Here is a 13,331-nt window from a genome sequence, read left to right as displayed (position 1 = left end):
TATCTCAGGAAGTACTCGACCGGTTTCAATGAAATTCGGTATATAATATTTTCTTACCACCCTGATGACATGTACCAAATATGGGTGAAATCGGTTCACAATCACGCCTGAAATCTCGATTATCACTTTATCATGCGAGAGTATTAAATGTTCGGTGACACCCGAACTTAGTACTTCCTTACTTGTTTAGCTAAACTCTTCAATACATTAGCTGTGCTTCATTTGTGCTCACTTTTGTTTTTTATGTTTTTGCACTATGGCTGCTCATGGCTGGCTAATGCATAGCTTATATTTTTGTATTTCATTCAAATATGTTTAATTCCGTTAATTTCTTTAAATTAAGCTTCATTTTGTTTGCATTATTGTTAATTGTTGCATTTACTTAAACCATGAAAATACAAGCCAAAAACATGTTTAATTGTACAACATGTATACAGTACATGCAAGCATATACATACATACATACCTATGTGTAATTACATTCGTGTACTTGTAAAATATGTACAAAATTTTGCGACAAATTAACCAAAGCAATTAAAAACAATTAATGCAATTTATGTCCAAAATTCAAAATTGGTTATCACCTGCGAATTGTCTTCTTTTTTTTCTTTCTCTCTTTCTCTCCTTTTTCTCCAATAACATTGAATTGCAGATGGCTATGTGGCTGCGGCTGGTGGTCGTTACTGTTTTGCTAAAACCCAAACCAACCAATATTGAGAAGAATGTATCCTTACTACATTTACAACAATAAATATAGACTGTAATCTCCTCTCTACAAAATGCTAACACTTCCTCCACAATCACAAACTGCACGACCACCAAACAATATCGACACCAAACTTCTCCAACCCAAAATAAACACCTCATCCTAATCCTCCTGTATCCTCAAAAAGTGTGCGCGTAAAGCAATGCTAAAATATATACATATATACTCCTATTCAGTAATAGTGGTCACGCACATTCGTTACAAGATTTTTATATTTGAGAAAAAATCATATTGCTTAAGTTTTATTGCAAATACTTTTACGCACTGCGGTGTTGAGGCCACATTGAAGAACTAAATGCTACAGTGCAGGTAAAAAATAAAACGGTTGTTTAAGAAATTTGCTTTATTGATCTTTATTTTTTATACTTGCTGTGCTACTCAACGTTTTTATGTTTGATAAACATTTTTAATAGATTTTATTAGGCTGTTAGACTTTTAGAATTAGTGTAAAGTTGTTTAACCTTTTATAAATACACATATAAGTCAAATTATGTAAGCATACATATACATATAACATCTTAAAATTAGGTATACAGTTTAATAAAATTTATTATTAACGTTTTTTTTTTTTTGTACACCTTTGTCTAGTATTTAAGTTACATGGTTTTACAATAACATTTTTTTATATACATATGTAAAACTGTTTTTATAGTTTGTGTTTTTTAAATATTTGATAACTTGAGATACTTCGGATAAAAAAAAAATTAGTTACAGCTAATTTTCATTATGAGAGCGTTTATTGTAAATTTTTATATTATATTAAAATATTAAACAGTTTATTTAAAGAAATTATAAATTTAGCTAGATTAGATATTTTTTTATCAAATAAAGGCAAACATTTTTATAACTTTTTTTATTTATTTAAACTCTTAAAAATGTGTGCTTAAATTATTTTCTTTTATTATTTTAAAATTCGGTAAGAATAGGCTTAGTTATAGAGAAAATAAGAAAATTTTAAGTAAACTTATTTCAATCTTATGCAATTGCAATTATTTTAATATTCGAAAAATTAAAATAACCTATATTAACTTACATTGCATACAAATGCCATACGTAATGTAATTGTAAAACGTAGTTCTTCAGTTTCGTTTAATCTTTGCGTTTGTAGCTTTTAGTTACAAATATTGCTTTCCTTTAGTTGTAAGCCGATTTCATTGATATATTTTATTATAAAAACCAAACATATTTATTAATATTTACATATAAACATCACACATTTAATTATTTTTTTTAATTTTTTTTCTCTTTGGTTCTTTTTCATATATTTATATAATTACAGAAAGAAAGAGAAGAAAAAATGAGGACGTACGAAATGTAGCAACTCGAACAAATAAAGAGTCTTGTACAGATATGAATTTACAAAATCCAAAACACAAACACAAAAAACGCGAGGCACGACATTCAATGAGGATGAGCATGAGAAAACAAAAACTAAAGCAAAAAATAAGAATAATTTCTTAAAAGCTAAAACCATTATTGCATATAAAATTCAATCAAATTGAATTGCGATTTCGTTAGTATGTAAAAGATGTTGTTTAGACGAAGAATATAAATCAAGAAGAGAGTAAAAAACTTATTGGTAAGTAAAAAGTTTAGAAAGAATAACGAAAAACATATTTGTGTCTCTATAAAAAACGCGTTTAATGCATAATTTGAGGAGAGTTAGTAAAACGAAAGTTAAAAACTTAAATTTTAAAGTTAAGTCGAAGACAATGTAGCGCAAATATTTCTTTTTTGAAACTGATTCGCTAAAAAAAAATGAATTATCGACGCAGACCAAAATGTAAAAATATACAAAAAAAAAAAAATTCGGTGAAGATCGATGTTTTTTAGTAGGCTATAACAATCTGCCAAACATGTTTTAAGTGTGTTATGCAAACTGTTAATCGTTTAAGGGTAAAGTGCTCCCTGAAATTAAATAAAACAATACAAACGGTATCGAAGATGGATTGAAATTTGCTTTTCCGGTCGACCTTAGCTTCAAACGGTGTTATGCAGCTTGTAGCTTTAGCCAACAGTCTTTGTATTACTTTCGTGAACTTTTTTATTGCTGCAATATCATAAATTACGTGATGTGATGCTCTCACTAGCTTTCGTCAAACATACATTAAATTTATTCAGCTTCTTATGAAAAGCTGCAACATTTTTTTAATATGTGCATATTTTTCAACATTTCACTATGCATTAAACTTTCTTTCGAATTCATGTTTTTCATAATATTATTTTTAAATTAAATTTATAACCGATTTTTTGCCGTTTATTATTTCAGCTGATTTTTTATATCCACTTCCTTCGCATTCAAACACACACCAGCATATAGTACCCGTACTCGCACCCATACTCGTACTCGCACATGCATCTGCATTAATGTCCTGAAAAATGTCTTCAAGCCGTTTTGTCCATTGGCAACAAAGGCAATAGTCTCGTCGTTTTGTGAATAGACACGAACAACAAAACTATACACACACCAGCTAAAGGTATAAATATACACTAAAAAATGCTAACTTTAGATTGCCACTTAACAATAGTTTGTGTGTACATGTGTGTGCTTTCCTCTTACAATTAGATGATCGTTTGTACAGTATCTGTCAATAGTTGTGAAACGAACAAATTTTGACACACGGTTGTCCTTGTTGTCATCCTCGTTGCATACACACATACATGAAAAATACTATTACGATTAATTTATTTTACTATATGTATTTACTTATAATATCTATGTATGGAAATGTATGCTGCTAATTACTAAAAGAAGAAGATCGGGCGAAAAACTAATTATAATTTATGGCCTTGTGAATTTAATTACAAAAACATACACATACAAATATGCTAGAAGACGAGATATGAAAGCAGCGAAACAAACAAGAAAATAACACAAAAGCAAAATTACGCTATTTGTCGTATTTATATTATGTAATATTATATACATATTTACGCTATTTTAGATTTATTTATACATGCAAAAATTATATATACATAACTACTTTCGAAAAGGCAAAAAAAAAACAAAAAAAAAAACAATTATCTTTTAAAGAATATCATTATGAATGATAGAAAACCCATTAAAAATTAAGCGATCACTTGCAAGAGTTTCGAAAACAATTACATTTATGTATTTTTGTGTTAATGACAAGACAAAATTGCGGGTAAAAATAATAAATGGCAAAAATTTTCGATAATCTCAGCCACGGGCAGTCAAAACATAAGCATATTTCATGCAAAAGCAAAAAGAAAAGAAAAAAGTTGTGAAGTATGTGAAGTACACTTAAAATTACTTATTATTCATACAACTGTAGTCTACTTTTAGGCGCTTAATACTTGCATTTCAAATGTCCAGTTTTATGAGCGCACTTTATTGAGATTTCATTTCTTATTTATTAATAGAACTCAATATTATTGCTGAATTGAATTAAGTAAATATTTCGAGATTCCCAACACTCTGTTGATTTTATTTCTATAAAATATTGCATATGCAAGAAGCTTTTGGTATGCACGAAAAATTCATAATTTAATAAATTCTTGTTTCTGAGTTTTGATTTTTAACATTATTTTCTTTACGAAGTACAAATTAGAAAAGAAGATTTGTTCATTTCCACATATGTATTTATTGAGTACTCTACCGTATTAAAATAATAACGCTAATTCCACAAACTGAATTCCTTAAATAATTTAAAATATTAAATTTGCTTTGTTTAAACAATTTTTGGTTTTGTGTATGAAACACTCATTTGTTCACCGTAAACAATTAGTTTATGTTGTCGCTTTTTGTTTTTTTTTTTTCTGTTTACAAAGTTAATGCCGACTGCATTGTTTTTTAATTGTTCGTACGTTCAGTTTATCGCTTAATTGCCTTAATTTATTATATTATTCATAATTTGTAAACTCATATTTTATATATACATACATATATATATATATTACTTGCATATAATAAAAATACATTTAAACATAAATACATATATGTATGTCCACGTCTGTAGTTAGGATATTAAAATTGAAGTAAAGTAAACTTAAAGAGCTAAACGAAAAAAAAAGCGAAAATATATTATAAATAAAATAACAATTCAAAAGAAGAAAAAAACTTTTAACTTATAACGGTGCACCACTTGAAATATTTTGTAATTTTTTAGGTTCGCTCAAATTTGATGATTGAAGTAGCATGATTTTTTGCGATGCATTTTAAAGTTTGCGTTCTTTTTGTTGTTGTTGCGCTCTTAATGTTGGGATGGGTTCACTTTGGAGCTAACATTTCAGGCAGAATTAATTCCAGTTATATTTTGAATGTACTAAAAGCTGGCATGTTTATATGGATTGCTATGAGTTTAAACATATTTTTAAGTATTTAAGGCGAGGGGAAATAGTGTTCTTCTAGTGTGATACAAGCCTGAATGTATAGTAACTGCTTTCATTCCAGCAAAAGCCATTGTTACACACTATTAGTTCTTTTGTTAGGTTGCTATTGCTACTGAGTGCTTCGACTCTATATAGAAACCCCACTGCTTATCGAGTACTAACCGCCAAGTTTTCAACAAAACTCTACTTTTTAAATTTCATAAAATTTTTCATAAATTTTTTTAACTTTTTAAAAGAGGAATGTTGAATAAAGTATAATTATTAAAACGTTTTACATTATTTAAGTCAAGCTATACATTAAATTAACTTTTTTTCTTTTAATTGCATTAAAATTACTATAATAGTTAAATAATTGTTATGAAAATTATAAAAAAACAACATTAAGATTGACTTTTGTAATAATTTCCAATTATATGTAAGACACTGATTTTCTATGCTGCCAATAATTGCAACTAATTATCGCTTTAATTCGATATATTTGATTTTTCTCATAATATGAGGGCAAAAAAAATTATAAGAACATGTGAGCTGAAACTGAAAATAAGGGCTGATATACAAAACAAAAGTGAAACTAAAAAAACTATGAATATACATAAATGCTTTAATATTCAAGCAAATTAAAAAATATAGAATTGAATAATACAACAATGTGTTATATAATAAAGAAAATAAATGAGCGAAATAGAAACTTTGAAATAAAAACTTCCAAAATTAATAAATATACATTTATTTCAATAAGTTTTCAGTTGCTATGTACAATTATCAGCCTATTATTATAGTTAACTTGTCCATTGATGACGTCTACGCCGTTTCTATTGCCTCACTTAATTTACTCGAACCCTTGTGCTTTTTGTATTGCGCGCACCTCATCGTTTGAGTTCATATTAGAAAAACCGCACGGTTGCATTGTCATACCCGCCGTGCCTGAGCTTATGCTGCGCAAAACGCTGGAATATCCCGACAACTCAGCCAATGGCGCATTCACATATATGACCTGTATTAAAAAACTCCCAAGTTAACTTTCAAATTAGACCTCTTAGCATTGATTTCGTAAATAATCGTATGGTATGCTCACCTTATTATGCTCACTCTTCGGTCGCACGTCGTTTATAGTGGCACGACGACGTGACAAGTCGGCTATAATGGCCGATATGCGCTCGGACGGTGCAACAATTTCCAGCGCCATAACTGGTTCGAGCAAGCGTGTACCTACTGTGGTTAATATCTAAAAAGAAAATAAATAACGTTATTAGAAATGTGTGCGTGGAAAAAAATATAACATTTGCTCTACCTTTTGTACGCATTGCGCCGCGGCAGCCATAACAAATGAATCGGCCGTACCACGCCCTATTGTTATACTATGCAGACGTATTTGTGTATCTACCACCTGACCACCAACACGTGGACCACGTTCCAAAGCCGACAATGCACCCTTGCGTATCACATGCAGCATGCGCGGACGGATAGTATTCAAATTTGATGCATTCTCACCGGATTTATCCAAACTGCAGTATATAATATTCGTGAAGTTTTGCTGTAACAAGTATTTGGCGTGAAAATAAGAACACCTGCCTGAAAAGTTCATTTTGTTCACGCAACAGTTCTAATGTAATGGTTACGCTCTGTTTACTCCCCGCTATTTCTTTCTCCACTTGAAAGCTTTCCAGCGCTGGCTCCTCTATTGTTTCTTTGTAGGCTATTTGCAACGGACCCAAATCGACATCGATTTTGTATTCGGTAAGTATGCGAGATTTCACAATGTCCATGTGAAGCTCACCCATGCCTTGAGCGAAGATATCATAACATTAAAAGTGAAACAGAGTCTTACTAAGAAATCCTTACCGCCCAACACAGTTTGACCGGTAACAGAGTCATAGTTTACACGCAAGCTGGGATCTTCACGTTGCAATTGTTTCAATGCTGCCTCCATGGCGTTCTGTGTTGCCAAACTAGGTGGTTCGATTGAGCAAAAATATACAGCATCGGGAATTCGAGGAGCAGTGGCGAATATCTCTTTAACAAGCGTCACATCAGCGTTATCTTCGGTATCACTATCTTCAGTCATCACGTCGCTTTCAGGTAGTTTCATCGTTTTCTGCAAACGTTTTTGCGCATTTTTCAGCGATGAACCGCTAGTTGTGAGCAAATCACCTGTAACTGTGTGCTGAAATAGACTTCGTTTCCGTTGATATTTTTGACAAAAATTCAAAAAAATTGAAAATTTACCTTCAAGCCCGCACAGATGGCAACATCCCCAGCTGGTACACCGCAAATTTCACGATATTCATCCGCCAAAGGCTCATACACTTTACTCACCACTTCTGCAGTATTATGTGTGGTCACCAACCTCGAGCCCTTCTTCAATTCACCACGGAAGACACGCACCAATGTTAGCGCACCACGCTGTTTATCATGTATGATTTTGAAAACTCTGCCCACAAAGTCATCCCTAGTTAAAAAAAGTTGCAAAATTGAATAGCTTATGGAAATTTCCTTACAGAGAGTTAAACTTTATTACCCAAAACAATCGTAAAGCTGATTTCGTTCGTGTGGGGCTGGCAAATAGTCAATGATTGCATCCATTACACGCTGTACGCCCACATTTTTATATGCTGAACCCAAAAGTACTGGTACCACTTTACGTTGCGCAACAGCACGCCGTAAAGCTTGTTGTATCAATTCATTGCTGACTAGATCAAAGCCCTCATTGCTTATAACAACCTGCGCTAATTCATCATCAATACCGGAAAGCTCATCAATTAACGCATAACGTTTGTGTTGTAAATCAGCGATGTGCTTATCTAGAAGTGGAAGCGTTTTGTACTCACGACCCAAACTAGCACTATCCCAAATCAGTGCTTGTTGAGTAATTACATCGAAAATAGCTGAAATAATAAACAAAAATTATAACATTTATATGAATAGCTAAACAAATAGGAGACATCCACTTAAATTCCCCTTCTCATCCTTCAGTGTTGATTGCAAACAAACTGGCTTTACATCCAACTTTGTTGATAAATCCCTCACACAGGCGTTGAAATCTGCACCAGGGCGATCCATTTTATTCACGAATACTAATTTCGGCAAACGATGTTTCTCAGCTTGTGTCCATACAGTAATTGTCTGTGCTTCTACTCCAGATGTGCCATCTAAAACTACAACAACACCATCTACAGCATGTAATGATTGTTCCACCTCCATGGTAAAGTCTATGTGACCTGGTGTGTCTAGAAGATTTATCCTACAATACAATAAATTGTCAACTTTCATTTAAAATTATTCTCTAGACCTACTTGTGTCCCTGCCAATTGAAAGCTACCGCCGAACTACATATTGTTATACCACGCTCACGTTCCTGTGTCAGGCAATCTGTCACTGTATTACCACGATGCACCTCCCCCATCGTGCGTGTTTTACCGGCATAGAAGAGCATGCGCTCCGTTGTGGTTGTTTTGCCTAAGTATTGTGTGAGTAATTTTTTATTATCTATACATTTGTTAAAATAACTACATATTTCTCACCTGCATCGATATGCGCTAAAATGCCAATGTTTCTCAATTTCGCACTGCTATAAAAACGTTGCCATCGAGCGTGTGAGCTGATGCTTTGCAGCAAAGTAAAGCTGCGGGTTATTGTCATTTATTATATGCTAAATTTATTAATTATTTTAATTTATAAACAATTTAATCTGCATGTGTTGCATATGACACAACATATGATTATCAGCTGTTGCTTTTAGACAGCGAATTCATCTGCGGTATATTCGCTCGAGTTAAAAGAGTAAACAATCATAAAGACAAGAGCATTGCGGCAAATTCAAGGCGAATTAATTTATAAGATTGGTTACAGAGAACGTGAATTATATTTTCTGCCTGAAATATCGCGCCAATACGCAACTTTCTAAATATTTCCAGTGATTTCAAAATTGTTACGACTGAAACAGACTTTACAATTGATAGAGAAGTAGAGATTTTACAATTTTACTTCGATMTTAAATTAAATTAAAATTCGAAAAATAATTTGAAAATTAAGTCTTAATTTATAAGTTGTGAAATGAACCTTAATATATATGTATATATCCTGTAATAATTGTAGCAACTAAAATTATCAATAAAGACTTGGTCTCTGCAGATCTCTAGTATGTTTAAGACCTTAGTGAAGCAGCTGTTTATTATCGTTGCCTTCGAATTTTCAATTGACCGGCTGTAGAGAGAATTGAAAAATCACAAGTGTGATTTTTTAAAAGAATATCTTGTTTTTGCTTGCAGTGCAGTGTTTTTATAATTTCCATTTATTTTGTTATAACGCTATTTGTGAATTATTTCCACATCTAAAAAACATCATTTCACATCAAAAATGGCTGGGCGACCAAGACGTAAAGCAGCTGTTAGAGCCACACAAATAATAGAAATATCTGATTCCGATGATGATGTACATATAACAACAAGGAGAGGACGTGACAGCTCATTTTCTCCACCACCGACTAAGTCTGCACGTATAGATACTGCAGCACGTTCATTAGCTGTAAGAGAAGTCGCTACCCCAAGTACAACTTCAAGGTTTATAATTCCAAACAGTTTTATTTACGAATTAATAAAAGTCATAGTAAATATTATATTCATAGGAAACGTTGGCCCACCGAAAAAACTAAGAGTAAAATTTCACAAGCATCGGAGAAGCGTGCCAAAAAGGACAGCAAGGCAACCTCAAAATCAAAGGATAATACCAAAAATAGTGCAACAAATGAAACTGAAAATGTAGAAGTATTGCAGCAAGGAAACGAAGACCAACAAAAGGCATTGGAAGTTGAACATCAGCAAGATCCTGTAGAAACGATAACGGATGGTCAATGTCTCTCGAATGGTAACAATAAACCGGCACGCGATTCTACCACTAATACGGGTCGCAGTTCATTTTGGGGTAAGTAAAAAAATAAAAGTATATGTTTGTTATATTAAGTTTCTAAATGTGAAAAAATTCTAGCACGTCGAAAGGTTTGGCGCGTCGATGAACTGCTCGCCGAAAAAGAGAACGTTGAGCCCTGCACTGCTAAAAACATCGTACAGTTGTTAGAAAATGAGAATACCATACCATTCATTTGTCGCTATCGACGTGATTTAATTAACCACATAACGCCTGAAAGACTGCGTGATATAAAAAATTCATACACCGAAATTGTAGAGTTGCGCAAACGTGCTGAAACGATCGTCACACAATTGGAGAAAGAGCAACAAATAGGCGATGAAGTTCGTACAGAGATTTTATGCGCAAAAAGTAACGAAGAATTGGAATTTTTGGTAAGCACAAACGATCTTTAGTTGTTTTGTAGATTTACTTTAATGGTTTTTTTAGTATGCACCTTATAAACCTGCAAGCAAAGGCTCACTAGCCGAACGGGCTAAAGCTCTTGGTTTGAGTGATGCTGCGGATCGTTTGTTATTCGGTGAAGCTCCAGAAGTACGTTTGGAATCACTTATAGATCGCAATAATGCAGACTTAGAAAATGTAGAGAAAGTACTACAAGGTATTTGTCACATCATTTCGCACAATATCAGCAAACATACAGGTGTTTTGGAAGAGTTGCGACGGCTGTAAGTAAAAAAAACCGATTAAATATTCTAACTACATAGCTAATTTATTTACTTTTATTGTGTAGTCAAAAAGTGCACCGCATAGTACTTAAGTGTACCAAATCCAAAACGCCCGGCACATCAGCCGTTACCAAATCGTCAACCTCACTGAAGAGCCAATTGAATAATAATACAGTACATTCCAAGAATAAAACGGATGCGTCCAAGTATGAGACATATTACGACTTCCAACAAGATGTGCGTTATTTAAAGCCACATCAGGTGCTCGCCATCAATCGTGCAGAGAAGCAAAAGTTTCTAACTGTTAAGATAGTCACTGCTGATTATATAAAAAATGATATCAAACGGTTTACGCGAGAGCTCTTTATGAATGAAGGTCTGCGTTACCCACTGCGCAATCAGGTGTTCGAACAGGCATTCGAGGAATGCTACAGTAAAAAATGTGAGTGTGCTAATAGCGAATTTTTAAATTATTTTTATGTAAATATGCTTATATATGTTAAAAAATATTTTAATTGCATCCAGTGCAACCGCTTCTGTCCCGTCAGCTGCGCAGTGACCTGAATGAATCCGCCAAAAAAGCTGCTATCGATGTTTTTGCGCAAAACCTGAAACAATTATTGCTGCAATCGCCACTTAAAGGTGAACGCATTCTCGGCATTGATCCAGGTTTTACCAATGGTTGCAAAATGGCGTTAATCTCCGAGACAGCAGATGTTTTGGAAACTGGTGTGATGTATCCGCATGCTCGCAGCAGTAACGCTGAAGAGGTAGGCGAGCAATTAGCCAAATTACTAGCTAGACACAAGTAAGTAACAGTACAGAATTCGAATTATAAATAATAAAAAACTACAAATATATAAATTCATAACTAAATTCTAAATTTCCAAGCTGCAAAATAATCGCTGTGGGCAACGGCACGGCCTGTCGTGAGACGGAGTTTTGGCTTTCCAACCTATTTGATGTGGGCATTTTAGATAAAAATAATGTGCGGTATAGCATTGTTTCCGAGCAAGGCGCTTCCATATACTCGTGTAGCGACGTAGCCCGTCAAGAATTTCCAAATATGGATATGAATGAGATTAGTGCAGGTAATAATTACAAATTTAAAAGTAAATATGTATAAAAATAATACAAATAATATTTACTACTTTCTTGTCTGCAGTCTCCATCGCACGTCGCTTAAATGATCCGCTGAGTGAATATGTGAAAATTGAGCCACGACACATTGGTGTTGGTATGTACCAGCATGATGTGCCCGAAAAAACGTTGAACGAGGCGCTGAATGAGGTGGTTTCTGAGTGTGTAAGTTTTGTGGGTGTGGACATCAACACAGCAAGTTTGAGTGTGTTAAAGTAAGTAGGCTAGGTTTTTTTTTACCGGAATCACATGTTAATGTTGTTGTTGTTTTAGGCATGTAGCGGGCTTGAGTGAGAAGAAAGCGCAAAAAATCATTGAACATCGTTCAAGTAACGGTCCATTTCAAACGCGCAAGGATCTGTTGAAAGTAAAGTCCATTGGTGAAAAGACATTTGTACAATGTGCTGGGTGAGATATAAATTTATGTTATATAAAAAAAATTAAAACGATTCTAAACATGTGTAATTTAATCGGTGCTTGTTTTAGTAAACTTCGATTGTGTTCAATGACTTCCAATTATCTCTGCGAAAATGACACATTTTCTCAGTACCCGTCAAAATGTTTTCTACTTTCATTCATTTCAGTTTTATACGCATCGAACCTTTGAGTGTGGGTGGAAAAATTGAAAATCTGTTGGACTGCACTTGGGTGCATCCAGAGAGTTATGCTGTTGCCAAAAAGTAAATAATTTCTCCATCATAACCTTCACTACAAGTATGATTTTTTTTTTGTTTTTTGTTAATTTTTGTTCACAGAGTTATAAGCAAATGCAATTTGTTACTCAAAGACATCGGGAGTACACCGTTTATCTGCAAAGTTAAAGCATACGCCTTGCAATGCGATATGGAAGAGCTGGCAGATAATTTTCAAATACCAAAAGAGCGTGTAAGTTGAACTTCCATTAAAAATATTGCCAACATTCATATATATTTTATGTTTATTTTCTATAAAATTATAAAACATCATTTAATATTAAAATTCTAGGTCGATGTTGTGTTAATGGCCTTACAACGCGAGCTCACGCAAGATTATCGTGCAGAGTTCGCCAAACGTCCGCTTTTCAAGCAAGGTTTAACGCGTATAACTGAGCTCAGTGAGGGCGATGTTCTGACGGGTAATATTATTGCTAATTATTAATTTGTTGTTAATACAAATATTAATGCATATTTAAATTAATGTTCAGGTGCCGTCTCAAACATCACACACTTTGGCGCTTTTGTTGATATTGGCGTTGAATGTAATGCGCTTATACACATAAGTAAAATGAAGAATAGAGAGCTAAGTGTAGGCGATCGGGTAACTGTATCAATTATTCAAATTGATATACCGCGCAAACGGATTGGTGTACGTCTGGAAGATACGATAAAGGAGACCGACACTTCGTTTTCTTTGACCTAATTTAGATTAAAGCTTAGAATTTGGTTACTAGAATATAAATATTCTTATATTACATACATATTTTCCTTTACTTATACAAATGT

The 13,331-nt window shown here is 33.3% G+C and overlaps 3 protein-coding genes across 5 annotated transcripts in view; 2 read left to right on the top strand and 1 right to left on the bottom strand.

Moving 5' to 3' along the window:
- Positions 1-3,698, top strand: part of LOC108977846 — a 50,423-nt gene extending 46,725 nt beyond the window's left edge. For 2 of the 3 annotated variants that reach the window (XM_018947810.1, XM_018947835.1), the window contains 2 exons: positions 2,046-2,345; positions 3,036-3,698. In XM_018947810.1, coding sequence (XP_018803355.1) covers positions 2,046-2,067 — 22 coding nt within the window. In that variant the 3' untranslated portion in view covers positions 2,068-2,345; positions 3,036-3,698. The remainder of the gene's footprint in view (positions 1-2,045; positions 2,346-3,035) is intronic. The other variant, XM_018947818.1, reaches the window with a different exon arrangement.
- A 2,132-nt stretch (positions 3,699-5,830) lies between these two features.
- On the bottom strand, positions 5,831-8,826 carry LOC108977438 (ribosome-releasing factor 2, mitochondrial). Its single transcript, XM_018947123.1, has 10 exons — positions 8,641-8,826; positions 8,413-8,575; positions 8,068-8,360; positions 7,638-8,004; positions 7,346-7,568; positions 6,962-7,283; positions 6,692-6,902; positions 6,411-6,624; positions 6,195-6,344; positions 5,831-6,113 (listed from the first exon to the last, which is right to left on the bottom strand). The coding sequence occupies exons 1-10, from the start codon at positions 8,756-8,758 to the stop codon at positions 5,949-5,951; spliced, it is 2,226 nt and encodes a 741-aa protein (XP_018802668.1). The 5' UTR covers positions 8,759-8,826; the 3' UTR covers positions 5,831-5,948.
- Positions 8,827-9,184: 358 nt separating this feature from the next.
- Positions 9,185-13,306, top strand: LOC108978071 (uncharacterized protein YdcI). Its single transcript, XM_018948166.1, has 13 exons — positions 9,185-9,678; positions 9,744-10,039; positions 10,103-10,416; positions 10,472-10,710; positions 10,776-11,152; positions 11,236-11,518; positions 11,602-11,801; positions 11,876-12,065; positions 12,124-12,258; positions 12,435-12,530; positions 12,606-12,735; positions 12,835-12,964; positions 13,034-13,306. Exons 1-13 carry the CDS (start codon positions 9,476-9,478, stop codon positions 13,246-13,248), a joined length of 2,808 nt encoding a protein of 935 aa, XP_018803711.1. The 5' UTR covers positions 9,185-9,475; the 3' UTR covers positions 13,249-13,306.
- The last annotated feature ends 25 nt before the right edge of the window (positions 13,307-13,331 follow it).

The sequence above is a fragment of the Bactrocera latifrons genome, unplaced genomic scaffold (genome assembly GCF_001853355.1).
Source record: "Bactrocera latifrons isolate USDA-ARS-PBARC rearing strain unplaced genomic scaffold, ASM185335v1 scaffold_117, whole genome shotgun sequence".
Lineage (NCBI taxonomy): Eukaryota > Metazoa > Arthropoda > Insecta > Diptera > Tephritidae > Bactrocera > Bactrocera latifrons.
Note: the sequence above shows the minus strand (reverse complement) of the source record. Positions and strands in the feature narration are given on the sequence as shown.

Bases quoted from the DNA above. Each gene is read 5' to 3' on its own strand.
- LOC108977438 (XM_018947123.1), bottom strand. From the start codon at position 8,758: ATGACAATAACCCGCAGCTTTACTTTGCTGCAAAGCATCAGCTCACAC. The intron at 8,361-8,412 runs GTAGGTCTAGAG...ATTGTATTGTAG, and splicing joins TTCAATTGGCAGGGACACAA to GATAAATCTTCTAGACACAC. The intron at 6,114-6,194 runs GTGAGCATACCA...TTTTTAATACAG, and splicing joins CGAAGAGTGAGCATAATAAG to GTCATATATGTGAATGCGCC.
- LOC108978071 (XM_018948166.1), top strand. From the start codon at position 9,476: ATGGCTGGGCGACCAAGACGTAAAGCAGCTGTTAGAGCCACACAAATA. The intron at 9,679-9,743 runs GTTTATAATTCC...TTATATTCATAG, and splicing joins ACCCCAAGTACAACTTCAAG to GAAACGTTGGCCCACCGAAA. The intron at 10,040-10,102 runs GTAAGTAAAAAA...AAAAAATTCTAG, and splicing joins GGGTCGCAGTTCATTTTGGG to CACGTCGAAAGGTTTGGCGC.